Genomic DNA, 13,958 nt, shown 5'->3' on the forward strand with positions numbered 1-13,958 from the left:
AAAGAGGACTAATTGGCAATTAGACCTTATGCACATAACTCGCTAAGTGTATTCTGTAATGCAGAGCGCCTAGATTCTAATGCGTGGAACCAAAAGGGATGTGGTTATGGATGGGGAAGTGGGTGTTCCAAAATTTACAAGCACTGTTATAGAATATGCTCCTCTGTGCCTAAATCTACATGCCGGTATTTACGCCACATTTCCCTTGGTGTAAATGGATGCACATAGTTCTAGGCACTGGGATAACAACTAAGCGTATTCTATATACTATGCCTAAATCTAGGCGCCACTTACAGAATATGCTTAGGCGTAAATTTAGTCCGTACAGATTTTTCAGGCACCATATATAGAATCTAGCCCATGGTGCCTAGATTTGAGTGCCTAAATTTGGGCGCAATCCCATGATGCGTGCACAACTTAATTGGCTAACAAGCCATTAATGAGCAATAATTGATTTCTAATAACCAATTATTGATATTAATTGGCACCAATTAGGATTAGCGTGTGCATCTCGCTGTGCGCTATTTTATAACTCTTGGCGTCCAAATCCTATAGTGTGCAACTCCTAAAGGGGGCATGGCCACAGGAGGGACGGGGCATGTCAGGGGCGTTCAAATAAGTTGCATGTGTTGTTACAGAATAATGGGTCAGCACGCGCAGCTTGTGCACCAGCTTTCACCAACAAAATACAATCAGGTCTTGTCAAAAGAGCAGTAACCACTTTTAGTTATAAAGGGAAAGAACCTCAGAAACCACTGCTGTTGCTGTTTTTCAAATTCCTAGAGCATCAGCGTGTACTGTGGTTGGATCTCATTCATTGGTCCAAAACCCCTTTAGTTTTATTGATTTTTCTTTATTAATTTTAATCAATAGCTTTTATCCAAAATGTGAATCAAAATCAGCTTGCACTTATCTTTGAAAGCTCCAATGGGTCCCGTTTCACCCGAATATCAGGCTTCTTCAGGAATATGCCTTTAATTTGTGCAGCTTACTTGTATTTCACATTTAGATCTCTTTGCCATTTTGGTGTTCATTGCCAAAAATCTTGCTGCCTGACTTCTTTCATTGCTTATAAATTTGTTGTTGTTGAAATTTGTGGTCTTGATATCTCTTTTTTATCGTAGCACCAGTATTCATACCAGGTTTCAGCAGATGTAAGTTTGGCACGGGAATCAGTGCTAAGTGTAATTCTATAAAGGCACTTCTAACAATGTTGAAACTCCTTTGCAGAATTTCTAATGTTAATCACAGTAGTTGACTGCAAATGATTACACTTCTCACGTTGAAAGACCCAAATTCCCTTTATCTTTTGCCACCAATTCACTTCAATCTTTTGCTCCTTTTGAAAAATTTTTTTCTAAGAAGAATTTTTTCTTAGGAGGAAAAGGTCTCAAAATGCCCAGGTGCCAGGATAAACTCAATCATCAATATGTCTCAAAGCACACTGTAGGCTAGGCTCATCACCGACCTAAAAAACCTCCTGTTTTAAATATTTTTATGTGAATTTTTTTGAAATTTACACCTGGCCATTCAATGTGATTCAAAAAAAATCTTCTCAAAATGAAACGACTTAGCTTTTTGCTTACGATGCGGGTCTGGCTGTCAAACGTCCATTCGTATGACTTCTGACGGGGACCCGTTTCGCCCACTGGCTTTATCAAGGGAGGAATCCAGGTGCTTTGACAGTCTCGTTCCGTGTTTTTACAGCAGGACTCACACTTCACCCAGACCCCATCCATGTGTACGCCCACCTTCATACTATGTGCTATGGCACATTTGTACATTTACAGAATAGCACTTAACTGGTATGCTAATGATTTACATGTGTGTGTGCACGTATGACTGGAATACCAGGATTTATGTGCATACGTGCAACATATCTTTAGGTGGCATCTTATAGACTTACCTCCATACTGTGTATGTTTGTTTATTTTTACCCATAATGGGGCAATTGTAGAACTGGACACTTATATGTAGGTGCCCAGAGGGAGCTTCATAGGAGCCTATTCTATAAAGATACGACATGTCTACTTTCCTTTATAGAATACTAACATAACCATCATAATATGCAACTGAAGTGCGATTTCAGGGGGGAGTCCTTACTGCCACCCATTGAGGTGGCGGTAAGGGCTTCCGCACTAACCCGGCTGTACCATACAGCACTCCAATACACTAGGCTGTGGCACACCGCACTAACCCGGCGGTAACCGGGCAGTGCGCCTGCCTGATTACCACCAAGTACACAACGGTGCTACAAAAATAAATATATTTAAGTAGCACTGGATATGATAGTGCGCTGGGCGTGGGAAGTATCACGTATGGACTTACTGCTGCTTTGTGAAAGGAGCCCTTAGTGCATACATGCTAGGGGGCATTCACAGGAGGAGGTACATGGTTGAGCATGGATGTGTTGTGCACATAACTTAAGGAATTCTTTCTTTCACGATAAACTGCTGCATTTAGGCGCATACATTTGTATCTGCTATTGATATGGTGTAAATGGCTATGCCTGACTGTCTGCATTGAAATGTCAACTTACACTAGTATTCAGTAACAGAATCTGGATGCCCAGATGCTGTTCTAAAATTTGAGCTCAGTGTACTGCATCTTTTGGTGCCCTTTATAAAATTGCCCCCTATAAGGTCCTTGTAAGTTAGGTCATTGAGATAAGATTTGAGATGTCCAGGTTGAGACTTGCTCAATTTTGCGGTATTTTATAAAAGGATCTGCCTAACGTGGAACCTCTTGAAAAATTCTTGCAAGGATGTGCAAGAGTACGTGTGTATTTGCTGGCTCATACAGAGGGAGCAGCCATTTTGCAAATATGTATGCGCACAAAAAGAATGACATAAACAATTGTGGCTGGAGATGCAAGCTTAGGCCACGATTGCTGGCTATGGGAGCCACCTTCTTCCTCTGTTTTTCATGTTAGTGCACAATTGGCTACCTGTAAATTAGGGACACCTTTGCACAAGGGTGCAGAGAAGAGGAGGTCACTGGCCATTAAGGAGGGGGACACTGAGGGAAGGGGTAGTCATCTTTGGGGTGCTTATTATCTAAGGGAGTAATATATTTTAAATGCTGAACACCATACTCGAATATCAGTATTGAATATCCGGGTATAGATCAGCTGCCATCAGGTACTGCCAGTATTCAGTCCACTAACTGAGTAACTGTCCTGATAAAATTGAGATAGCAAAAAGCTTCTTCTGCTTGCTGCCAGCTACGTGGAAGCCATCTTGGATCTGGTCCTCCAGACAGAACTTTCTAGGACACTTTGCATGGCTAAGATTCCAGTATTTCAACACACTGTGGATTTGTTAACACACTTTTATATTAGTTTAATATTTATTCTTTTTTGTCTTTTATTTTATTTTTTGTGGAGAAAAAGGCCTTAGCGGTTATTGATTTTTGTGATTGGTCTTAAAATCATCTTTCAACCAATATATCACTACCACATGACTTAGACCAATAATCGGCAAAAAATACCTCCCAATGATTCTAAATCACATGCACTTCAATTCTTTAATAATTAATCTTCATTCAGGGCTTCTTTTACAAAGTCGTGCTAGCAATTCCCGAGCGGCAAATGAGAGGAAGCCCATAGGAATTGAATGGGCTTCCTCTCATTTGCTGCACCAAGAATCGGTAGCGCGGCTTTGTAAAAGAGGCCCTCAGTGAATTTTACTTTCAATTTTTAAACATTTAATTGTTTTGGAGATACACGAAACAAGGCTTGTTGTGTTAGTGTTCTGCAGTGCTAACTCTTCAAAGCTAGTCAAGAGGTGTAGTAAGTTAATCCAATAAAGAGGTATCACTTTATTTTTGGTCAGTTGACCTTTATTTCTGTGCATTTAAGTGGACTTACATGGCTATCACACACCTTTAACAAGCTTATACTTGCTCAGTCAGTTGCAATAAATCTGGCTTAAATCCCAATAATTACAAGGCATGCATTGCTTCCTTACTTCTTGTATTTGATGCATGCACATGGAGAAGTGATTTAGATCATTACTATGGAGCACTACCTTTTTCCTGCATTTTTAAACAGCAGAACATTTCAAGTATGGTTGATTCTATTAACATGAGTTACAATTATGAGCTGATTTACATTCCTGAACTGAATAATCACAGAAGCTCATTTACGTCCGTACTACAAATAACTTCATTTCCAAAAGAAATGATGGATAAGCAGCATGCATAATACGACAATAAATTCACAGGCAAAGTTTTATGAACAGAGCCTTATGTCAGCTGGAATTACTTTTTTCCCCATTTGGCAACAGCGCCTAAATTGTTTCGTTTCTCATGTATTTTAATCTTTTTCTCTGCTCTACTTTCTAGGGAATCAGCAGTCTCTTCAGCTCACTGAAAGTAGTAAGGCTTCTCCGGTTGGGTCGTGTGGCTCGGAAGTTGGATCATTACATCGAGTATGGAGCAGCGGTTTTGGTCTTGCTGGTGTGTGTTTTTGGTCTGGCAGCTCATTGGCTGGCTTGTATTTGGTACAGCATTGGAGATTATGAAGTCATCAATGAAGACACAAACACAATACGAACTGAAAGCTGGCTCTTTCAGTTGGGGGAATCTATTGGAACTCCTTATCGATTTAACCTATCAGGTTCCGGAAAATGGGAAGGTGGACCTAGCAAAGATTCTGTTTACATCTCCTCATTATACTTTACAATGACTAGTCTCACCAGTGTTGGATTTGGTAACATTGCTCCAACGACTGATGGGGAAAAGATCTTTGCAGTTGCCATGATGATGATTGGATGTAAGTAAATATCCTCTTCATTCTTCTCTTAAAAAACACCAAGGACAAATAGGGTAGAGATGTATTCAGCCTCTGTGGTCCAAAGCTGCGGTGAAAATATATCCAGATATTCAGTTCCACTATCAGGACAGTGGCTGGTGCTGAATATGCAGATAATGTGGTCTGAATATTTTGGTTAGTGCCACTTTTCTGGATAGCAGATGCTGTTCTACATGCTCTATCTATCTATCTATCTATCTATCTATCTATCTATCTATCTATCTATCTATCTATCTATCTATCTATCTATCTACAAATATAGTGATGCTACACAAAAAATTCAGGGACCCTTTTACTAAGGTGCGCCCAAAAGTGGCCTGCGCTGGTGTAGGCGTGTGTTTTGGACGCACGCTGGTCCATTCCTGAGTGCACCTGGAAAAAAGGAATTTTTTAATGTGCCGGAAAATGGACATGAGGCAAAATGAAGACCAACGCATGTCCATTTTCGGCCTGAGACCTTACCACTACCCATTGACTTAGCGGTAAGATTTCACGCGCTAACCGGGTGGTAAGTGTCCAGCGTGCGCCAACTGCCGATTACCACCGGGTAAGCACCCCGTGCCAAAAATGGAATTATCATCCGGAGCACGCAGTAGCTGGGCAGTAGTGCCAATCTGACGCGCGTTGGATGCGTGTATGCACCTATGCGCCTTTGTAAAAAGGCCCCTCAATCAGGTAAGTAAATCCAACAGTTTCTGGAAATTTTGAGAATATGATTTGAATGACAAGCTACATGAATTGTTCATGTTGTCCATTTTCAAAGAGACATTAATTCAGTGTTGATGAATAATTTTTAAAAATATGTTGCTTTGTTTATTGGCTTGGAACTGTTAAGTGAATATTCTTCAAACTTGCCCCTGTTATATGGTATTCTGAGGTAGTGTGAACCACTTTCATTGGCTGAATGTGACCTTGAGAAGTGTCTGTGCAGGTACAAGGGCACTGTATTTTCATGGTGTATATCTAGTCTGTAACCCCCCTGTTTACTAAGCTGTGCTAGCGGCTGCTGGTGCACTAATGCTGACACAGTCCAGCTTAGTAAACAGAGGGTAAGGCAACTGGTTTGTTTCTAAACTCAGATAACAGTAGAGTATAGGATTTTGTCTGACACATGCTTATTACAGGGTATGATGTTTTGTTAAAGAACTAAAGTAACAATTTAAATAAGAATCCTTCTGGAGGGTTTAGGTTAGTTTAGTTCAGTTTGTATTCTGATGTTCCTCAACTTGCTCAGAATAAATGTGATATTATAAAAAAAATGCTCATTCCACCGTTTTCTCAGATTTATTATCTGCCTACAAGATTGCAGCAAAACCAGGACAATCAAGAACTGAATGTTTCAGCTTTATTAGAATCGTCAGATAATGATCCGGTAATACCGTCTACACTGATTGTCACTGTAGCTCTAGCGCCAGCTAAAAACTGGTTAATGACATTATTCTTTAAAAATAAAGGAAAAATATTTTTGGGACAGAGAATGCAAATATTTCCAGACGTTTCCAAAGAGACTCAAAGGAGACGACAACAATTTCTTCTTATGAAACCAGGGGTCCTTCAATTAAGGGCCGCTTTTTTTTAAGATTTCCATGTAAGTGTGTTGTTAAATATCAGTCAGCCAAATATGTCTTCTTTGAACCAACCCAATTAACAACTTTTTAAACATCTAAGAATGTTGTGAAGGTTTAATATCCTTTCTCTTGATAAATTAAAATTAAGAACCATAAGGGTTAAAAATTTGTAAGAAAAAGTATATTTTTCCGTTGTGTAACATCTTGAATCTTGTATTAGTGGACTTGAGTAATATGGCGGATATGATTTCTTAGTTTCTATTTTCTTTGTTTTCTTATCTTTTGGTTACGCCATTAAGTTTTCTGTACATGTTTTCAACTTGATTGTAATAAAAACTTATTTAAAAAAATGATGAGCTCTTAAATTTAGGCTCCTAAATCTGTGTCCTATTTTTAGCTAAATTTAGGAGGTTAAGGTGTCCTTTTACCAAACTGCGGTAAAAAGTGGCTTTGCAAAGTGGTCATTCCCGCATGCTAAGGCCATTTTTACTGCAGGGATAAAATGGTCGCTTTTTCTAGTTTTTGTTTTAATGGCCATGCCCTAATTTTCCCATTAGCATGTGACCTCCTATCACCACCTAATCTGTAGGCAGTAAAGGATTACACGCTAATCACATGCTAATCTGTTAGAGCATGGCAATATAGCTGTGCTAACCAATTAGTTCAGAACATGCCTACGTTCTGCCCTGACCCAGCCCCAGTGCTAAAAAATCTATTTTTAGCACATGGGAACTGCATGCCGATCACACAATTACTGCGGGATGCCTGAGTACACTCTGTGGTAAGGCCTTTTTTGCTGTGATAAGCTCTCACTAGTGCTTACCATAGCTTATTAAAAGGGCCCCTAAGTGTTTGTGGCTGAATGGAGCTTTCAGTGTTTCAAAATGATTTAATCTCTCTGTACCCTCCTTCCTGACTACAAGGACTGGACTGGACTGGCAGCTGCAGGTGGCAGTCCTCACACACCTTGGAATAGAAGAGAGATCATAGCTGTCAGTCCTTGGGGTAGAAGGGAGATCACAGCTGCCCCAAGCGGTACCTGTGAGGGAGGATGGAATAGAACCCCCTTGGGGCAGTGTAGCCTCAGGCATCGCCTGGGTCAGCTAGGATTTCCCTTCTGCTCCAAGGACCATGAGGACATGCAGCAATGCTCTCCCTTCACTCTCCATGAGGACCTGCAGCTATTTATTTATTTGTATTTTGCTCACACCTGTTTCAGTAGTAGCTCAAGGTGAGCTCCATTCAGGTACTCTGGATATTTTTCTGTCCCAGGGGGGCTCACAATCTAAGTTTGTACCTGAGGCAATGGAGGGTTAAGTGATTTGCCCAAGATCACAAGGAGCAGCAGTGGGATTTGAACCGGCCACCTCTGGATTGCAAGACTGATGTGCTAACCACTAGGCCACTCCTCCATGCCGCTATGATGGATTTTCCCTTTTGCTGCAAGGACTGATGCCTGCAGCTGCTGGCCCAGCATCTTGCACCAGAGGTCAGTGTACAGGAACAACTTTTAGATGCTGCTGTTTGAGTGCCCAAATGTCAGCCATCTACACAGCAGCACCCAAAGATGTGGCACCTAAAAGGCACACACCGATTTAGGCCTGTTATTCATTTTCCTAGGTATATGAGCCTAATTTAGGTGCCTAGTGCTGCAAATCAGTGCTAAGCTCCAAACCTTTTTCCTCTGGTCTAAATCTGTCCCTCTTGCCACCCATTTTTATGTTCCTAAATTTAAGAATTTAGTAACATTTTGAGTATAATTATAGGCACTCAGTCCTAGTAAAATTTCAAAAATGCCAATTTAGAAGTTCAACTCTCAAAGGGGCCCTTTTACTAAGCTGCAGCAAAAAGTGGCCTATGTGAAATTGGGGCGCACTGGGCCAGTTTTTACTGTGGCTAGGAAAAATGCCTTTTATAAATGGGGCAGTAAATGGCCGTGTGCTAATGTTAAAAGTAGCACACAACTATTTACTGCCTGAGCCCTTACCGCCACCTATTTATTTGGCGGTAAGTGCTCACACGCTACTCATGCGGTAATTAGCTTGCGGCAATGTGGCTGCACTGCCGATTTATAGCCGAGAACGCCCCCTGTGGCAGAAAATAGAAAATGATTTTCTACCATGGGAAACAGCGCAAGTCAACTTCGGAATTATTGCCAGGCTCCCACGCTACCCCGACAGTAGTGTCAATGTATTGCTCACTACCCGCACATTAGATCTACCACAGCTTAGTAAATGGGCCCCAAATTTAAGAGCATAAATCCTTATGAATATTGGGCCCAAAGTCTTCATTCCAATTTTTAAAACTCAGCTGCCTTTCCTGGTACTTCAGACTCACATAGATATAAAGGGGCAATTTCAATACAGGGCACCTATGTAAAATGTCAATTTTATAAAGACTCCAAACTGAGATAGCAACCAACAGTTCACACTATGAGAAAATAATGTCAAAACCATAAATATCAAACATTCTCATATCTAAAAAAATTTCTGAAGCGGTAGTTAAGTTAGTAAGGCCCATTAGAATAAAGATGTAGAAGTTTTGCATCCAAATGCAGTATATCAACTCTCAGAAAATCAGTCATTGCTTCAATTAAGTATTCCTTCAAAGAGACATCTATTTAGTTCAGTATCAATACAGTCCATTCATCTTCAGTATATATTACAATAATTCAAAGTTTATCTTAAGTCAGCTTGACTGAAATATGACATTCTAATACCTAGGTGTTTTTTCAGTGCCGAAAGTTCATTCCCAGATGTTCCGACATTATAAAACACACATGTAAGGATCCTTTGCTGGACCCTCACTAACCTAGTAGGTTCCTGGATTCACGATCAAACCAACTTAGGGGACCTTTTACAAAGGCAGGGGAGGGCTAACGAGGAGGTAGCGTGCACCCAATCAGCACTACCGCTGGGGTAGTGCGTGAACCTGCCGGTAATTCCAATTTTGGCATGCGCCGAATCCCTTGGTAGAAAATAATTTTCTATTTTCTACCGTGGGGGCATTCCCAGTGGTAACCAGCAGCGTGCCCATGTTGGTGCGTGCTGCATGGTTACCATGTGGGTAGCACGTGAGCCCTTACCGCTAGGTCAATGGGTGGCGATAAGGCCTCAGGCTGTAAATAGGCGAGTGCTAGTTTTAATATTAGTGCAGGTCCATTTCCCAGCTTATTAAAAAATAGCCTTTTCCCCAGCTACTGTAAAAAATGGCCCAGCGCACGCTTAAAAGAAGTGCCCACACTACCGCAGGCCGCTTTTTACCGCAGCTTTGAAAAAGGACCCCTTAGTGTAGAGAGGAGGTATGTCGTTCTGCTACAGCATACCCTACTGTGATATCACGAGTGAGCAACTGAGCTCTGGAGCTTGTGATGAAGCACCTTGTGAAAACAGGCAGACAAAAGTCCAGGTTCTGAACACACACAACACCCAAATGGAGCAGCTGAAAGAAAAAAATAGAGTAGACACATGCCATGCCTGGGTTACATTTCAGGTTTCAAGAAGAAAATGATTCAGAATTACACACAGTCTCAGCATATTTTCTTAGGGCTCCCTCCTCCTGATTTGGGCCTCCTGTGTCATTCTAGGCCTGAGTTTTAGTCCTTTCTGTTGAACACCATGTTCTCTCCTGAGTCCCTTAGATAACATTCTGTGTCTGTTATCATAGACAGGAGAACTCTTCTATACACCCCTGCATAGCTCCATCCTGTACCATGTTTTCAAGTATGTTCTCTCATTCTGTGCCCTTGAAAATCCCTTACAAAATCAGGATCAGGTACTTGGTACTTGACATTATAAGAGACCTTTGCTTCATCCCCTACTGCTTCTTTATTTTGTTGCTGTGATGACTGGAATCCAAAGTTCATTGTAAGTCACTTTAAATTTACAAAATTGCTTTCCATTTTCACTTTCATGTGAGCTCCATGTACTGATTCTCATTTAACAGTTTCTGTGTGTAAATCTCTCTTTTCAGGCATGGTATTTTCTTTTTAAATAACAATCCAATTACAGGGTAAAATGGTGTGCACCTGTAAAGGCGCAAATAATGTAGAACTTGGTGGGTGACCACTTGGTATCGGTTGGCCCATGCTGATTTTGTAGCATGCCACTGATAGACATAAAAGTAATTCATTGCACCTTTTCCCATGCATATAAATGAAGACATTTTTACAACCTGGCACACTTTGGAAATAATGGGTTGAATTTATGGATCACAACTAGGGCTCTCTTTAGTTTGGCCTTTCTGAAACATCACGCTGTGTAGAAATGGAAGTTTTCTGATGGCAATGGAATATAGGAATATGTAAGTGTTAAAAGGCTTCACATTTTTCAAATAAACCATTCTGTTAGCATACACACCAGCACGTACGTTTTATTCCTTTCCAGGGCTTTTTTTCAGAGGGTAATCAGTGGCACCGAGTACCACCGGCACCTTTTTCATTCATACTTGGGGACCCCAAGGCACTTTTAGCAAGCAATGGCCCAAGCTGTGTGCATCCCAAAAACATATGTTGCGGTAATCCTATGCATTGAGTAGGGTTTCTGGAGTGTGCTCCTTCCATGTTTCTTTGGATCCAAGATAGAAAACAAACCTAAATACTCATTAAGGTTGATTCTAACTACCTGATCAATCATTTTGCTGAGCAATGGTATACTTCAAATCAAGCAAAAATTGGAGCAGTCTACTAAATCTAGAGTTTTCTTTTTAAATATTGAGGGGTCCTTTTACTAAGGTGTGCTGAAAAATGGCTTGCGGTAGTGTATGCGCGGGTTTTGGGCACGTGCCAATCCATTTTTCAGCGTGCCTATAAAAAAAGGCCTTTTTAACATTTTTGCCGAAAATGGACGTACGGCAAAATCAAAATTGCAATGCATCTATTTTGGGTCTGAGACCTTACCGCCAGCCATTGCCTAGCGGTAAAGTCTCACGCGGTAACTGGGCGGTAATGACCTACGTGCACCAAATGCCACTTGGCACACGTCCGATACCCGTGGCAGAAAACAAACATTATTTTCTGGCCGCATGTATCAGACGCACGCCAAAAATGAAATTACCACAAGAGCCATACGGTAGCTGTGTGGTAACTCCATTTTGGCACATGTTGGGTGTGCATAGACGCTTACATAGATTAGTAAAATGGCCCCTTAGTGAGATAAGGCTAGTTTTAAACATTTCACATTTCACTTTTCTTTAATATCCTTTTTTTTTTTTTTTTTCAAATATTTATTTCTTAGATTTTTATACTCAAAAAGAGATCATCTGTCAAAGTGAAATACAGCCATAAGCAAAATATAAAACAAATAAATCATCATCATTCAAGAGAACATTTTTTTAGCTTCCTTAGACCACAATAAAGTAAAGAAAAAAGGGGGGGGGGGGCAGGAATCAGAGAAGATTATTTAGGAATTAACATCACAATAATAAAGCACCTTTCTTCCCGGTCTATAAACTACTTTGATAATTTTGAATCTAGAAAAGATCTTAGCTGTTCTGGTACATAGAAAATATATTTTATCTGGGCCAACCATATTATACATTTGCAGGGGTAAGCTAGCAAAAAGGAGCCTCCTAAGTCAATAACTTTAGATCTCAAATTCAAAAATTCTTTCCTCCTTTGTTGAGTCGCTTTAGTAACGTCAGGGTATAACCATATTTTTTCCCCTCCAAACTGAGAATTTGTGGTTTTGAAGTATAGTCTCATGATTGAGTTCAAGTCCTGCTCAAAGATAAAAGAGACTATTACAGTAGCTCTTTCAGTCACTTTTTCTAAGGATTGTTCCAAAATTGCTGAGATATTATTCACATCAATATCTTCTTTTCCTGTATCTTTTCTTTCTCCTTCTGCTCCTTTGGGTTTATTTGGAATATAATACATTTTATTAATTGGTGGAATTGCTTCTTGTGGAATTTTTAAATTTTCTAGAAGAAATCTCTTAAACAAATCAAGAGGATTAAATCCAAGGAGCTTAGGAAAATTAAGTACTCGCAAATTCAGTCTTTATTTGTTCTATCTTCCTTTGTAAATCAGAATTATCTTTAACCACTACTGACTTGAACTCTTGCATTTGTAGTACTTCACTCTGTAACGTTGTAACTTTTGCTGTTAAATCCTGTTTAACCAATTCTATCGAGTCTTTAAGTTCTTCAATCTTAAGGTTTAAAGTTTTTACCTCACCAGACAAAGTCTGTAAAGTTGAATCCATTTCTACCAGTTTAAGCCAGATCTTGTCTAGTTTCATCTCCGTGCTTCCCTCCAGAGTTTGTAGAATCTTCGGATCTCTGGGTTTCAGCGGCTCCAGTGGCAGAGTCGGTTCCCCGCTAGGCTTCCCTCCAAACGCACTTCCGGCAGTCGTTTGGGTTGCTTCCCGATTCGCCAGGGTCGCTGGACACGGAGGTATTATCGATGTTGGTGGGGGAGAAAGGGATGTTTCAATCTCCAGCAGCTGTTCCGCTTCCCCGGATACTGCTGCAGCGGATCCTGTTCTCCGTTGTTCCTGGGAAGTCACGGGGAAGAAGTGCTCGAGGCTTGCTTGTATCGAGGAGGAAGTTGAGGTAGGCAGGGGCACTAACCTCAACGCCCCTTTATGCTTTGAATGTGGCATTTCGATTGTGGAAACCTCTGTTTTCTATATTCTTTCAAAAAGCCGGCCAAGAGCGTCTTACACTGCACCCGATCCCGGCGCCATCTTGACACGCCCTCCGCTTTTCTTTAATATCCTGCAAATAGCTATACATCTCAGTGGTTTACAAAAGTAATTATGAATTGTAAGTTACAGGGGAAAGAGGGAGCGAAACAACAGGAATACTAAGTTACACTCAGAACTTTTATAAGGGCAGGGGATGGGTATTTTAACCACGATAGCCTATAGGAAGGGAGGGAGTGGAGAAAAGAAACATGAGACAAGTGAATCCACGGTGGGGTAGCTGCTGAGAGGCCAGAAAAAAACAAAACAATGGATTAGTATGAAAAACCAAGATGTTGAAGAAGAAGAGAAAGCAAGTGAAAGGAAGCAGGCTTTTAATAAGGCCTTAAATTTCAAAAAAAGACAACTATCTGGAAACACCCATTAGATAATAATTCACATACTAGATCTTTAATAAATTAATCACTTTCTCACTGGCCAATTTACCGGGCAAAAAATCTGACAGTTTTTTTTCCAGTGCTAAATGCTAATATTTTCCAAGCATGAGCCTGCCTCAAACCTTGGGTTGAAAGGCACCTATTTCCCAGGGAGAAGCTATATTGCCTTCTGGAAATCTGGTTCTACTTCTAGCTGGCCCATTTCTAGTTTTCTCATGTATTTCTGGGAATTTTAGTTCTTTTTTTCCTGACTGACCCAGTGGGAACTGAGGGAGAGCAGGCTTGGGCATTTCTGCTCCACCTCTGGGCTTGTTCTCTTCTGCCTCAGTCATGTTTTACTTGCCCAGCTCCATTTGTTCCCTGCTTTTTTGCCTTGTTTCCTAATGCCTCAAGCTTCCAGCTTCTTGCCAAGCACTTTTTCTGTAATCCTTATTTAATCTTTAGTTTTGGATGCACTTTTTGCAGATACTGTGGCATTAAATCTTTTACCTTGAAC

General features: G+C 40.7%; 1 protein-coding gene across 1 annotated transcript in view; it reads left to right on the top strand.

The window, feature by feature from the left end:
- KCNH1 (potassium voltage-gated channel subfamily H member 1) overlaps positions 1–13,958 on the top strand; it is a 573,175-nt gene that overhangs the window by 183,501 nt on the left and 375,716 nt on the right. The window contains exon 7 of the mRNA XM_030196093.1: positions 4,345–4,774. Within this exon, the coding sequence (XP_030051953.1) occupies positions 4,345–4,774 (430 nt within the window). The remainder of the gene's footprint in view (positions 1–4,344; positions 4,775–13,958) is intronic.

Source organism: Microcaecilia unicolor, chromosome 3 (assembly GCF_901765095.1).
Source record: "Microcaecilia unicolor chromosome 3, aMicUni1.1, whole genome shotgun sequence".
Lineage (NCBI taxonomy): Eukaryota > Metazoa > Chordata > Amphibia > Gymnophiona > Siphonopidae > Microcaecilia > Microcaecilia unicolor.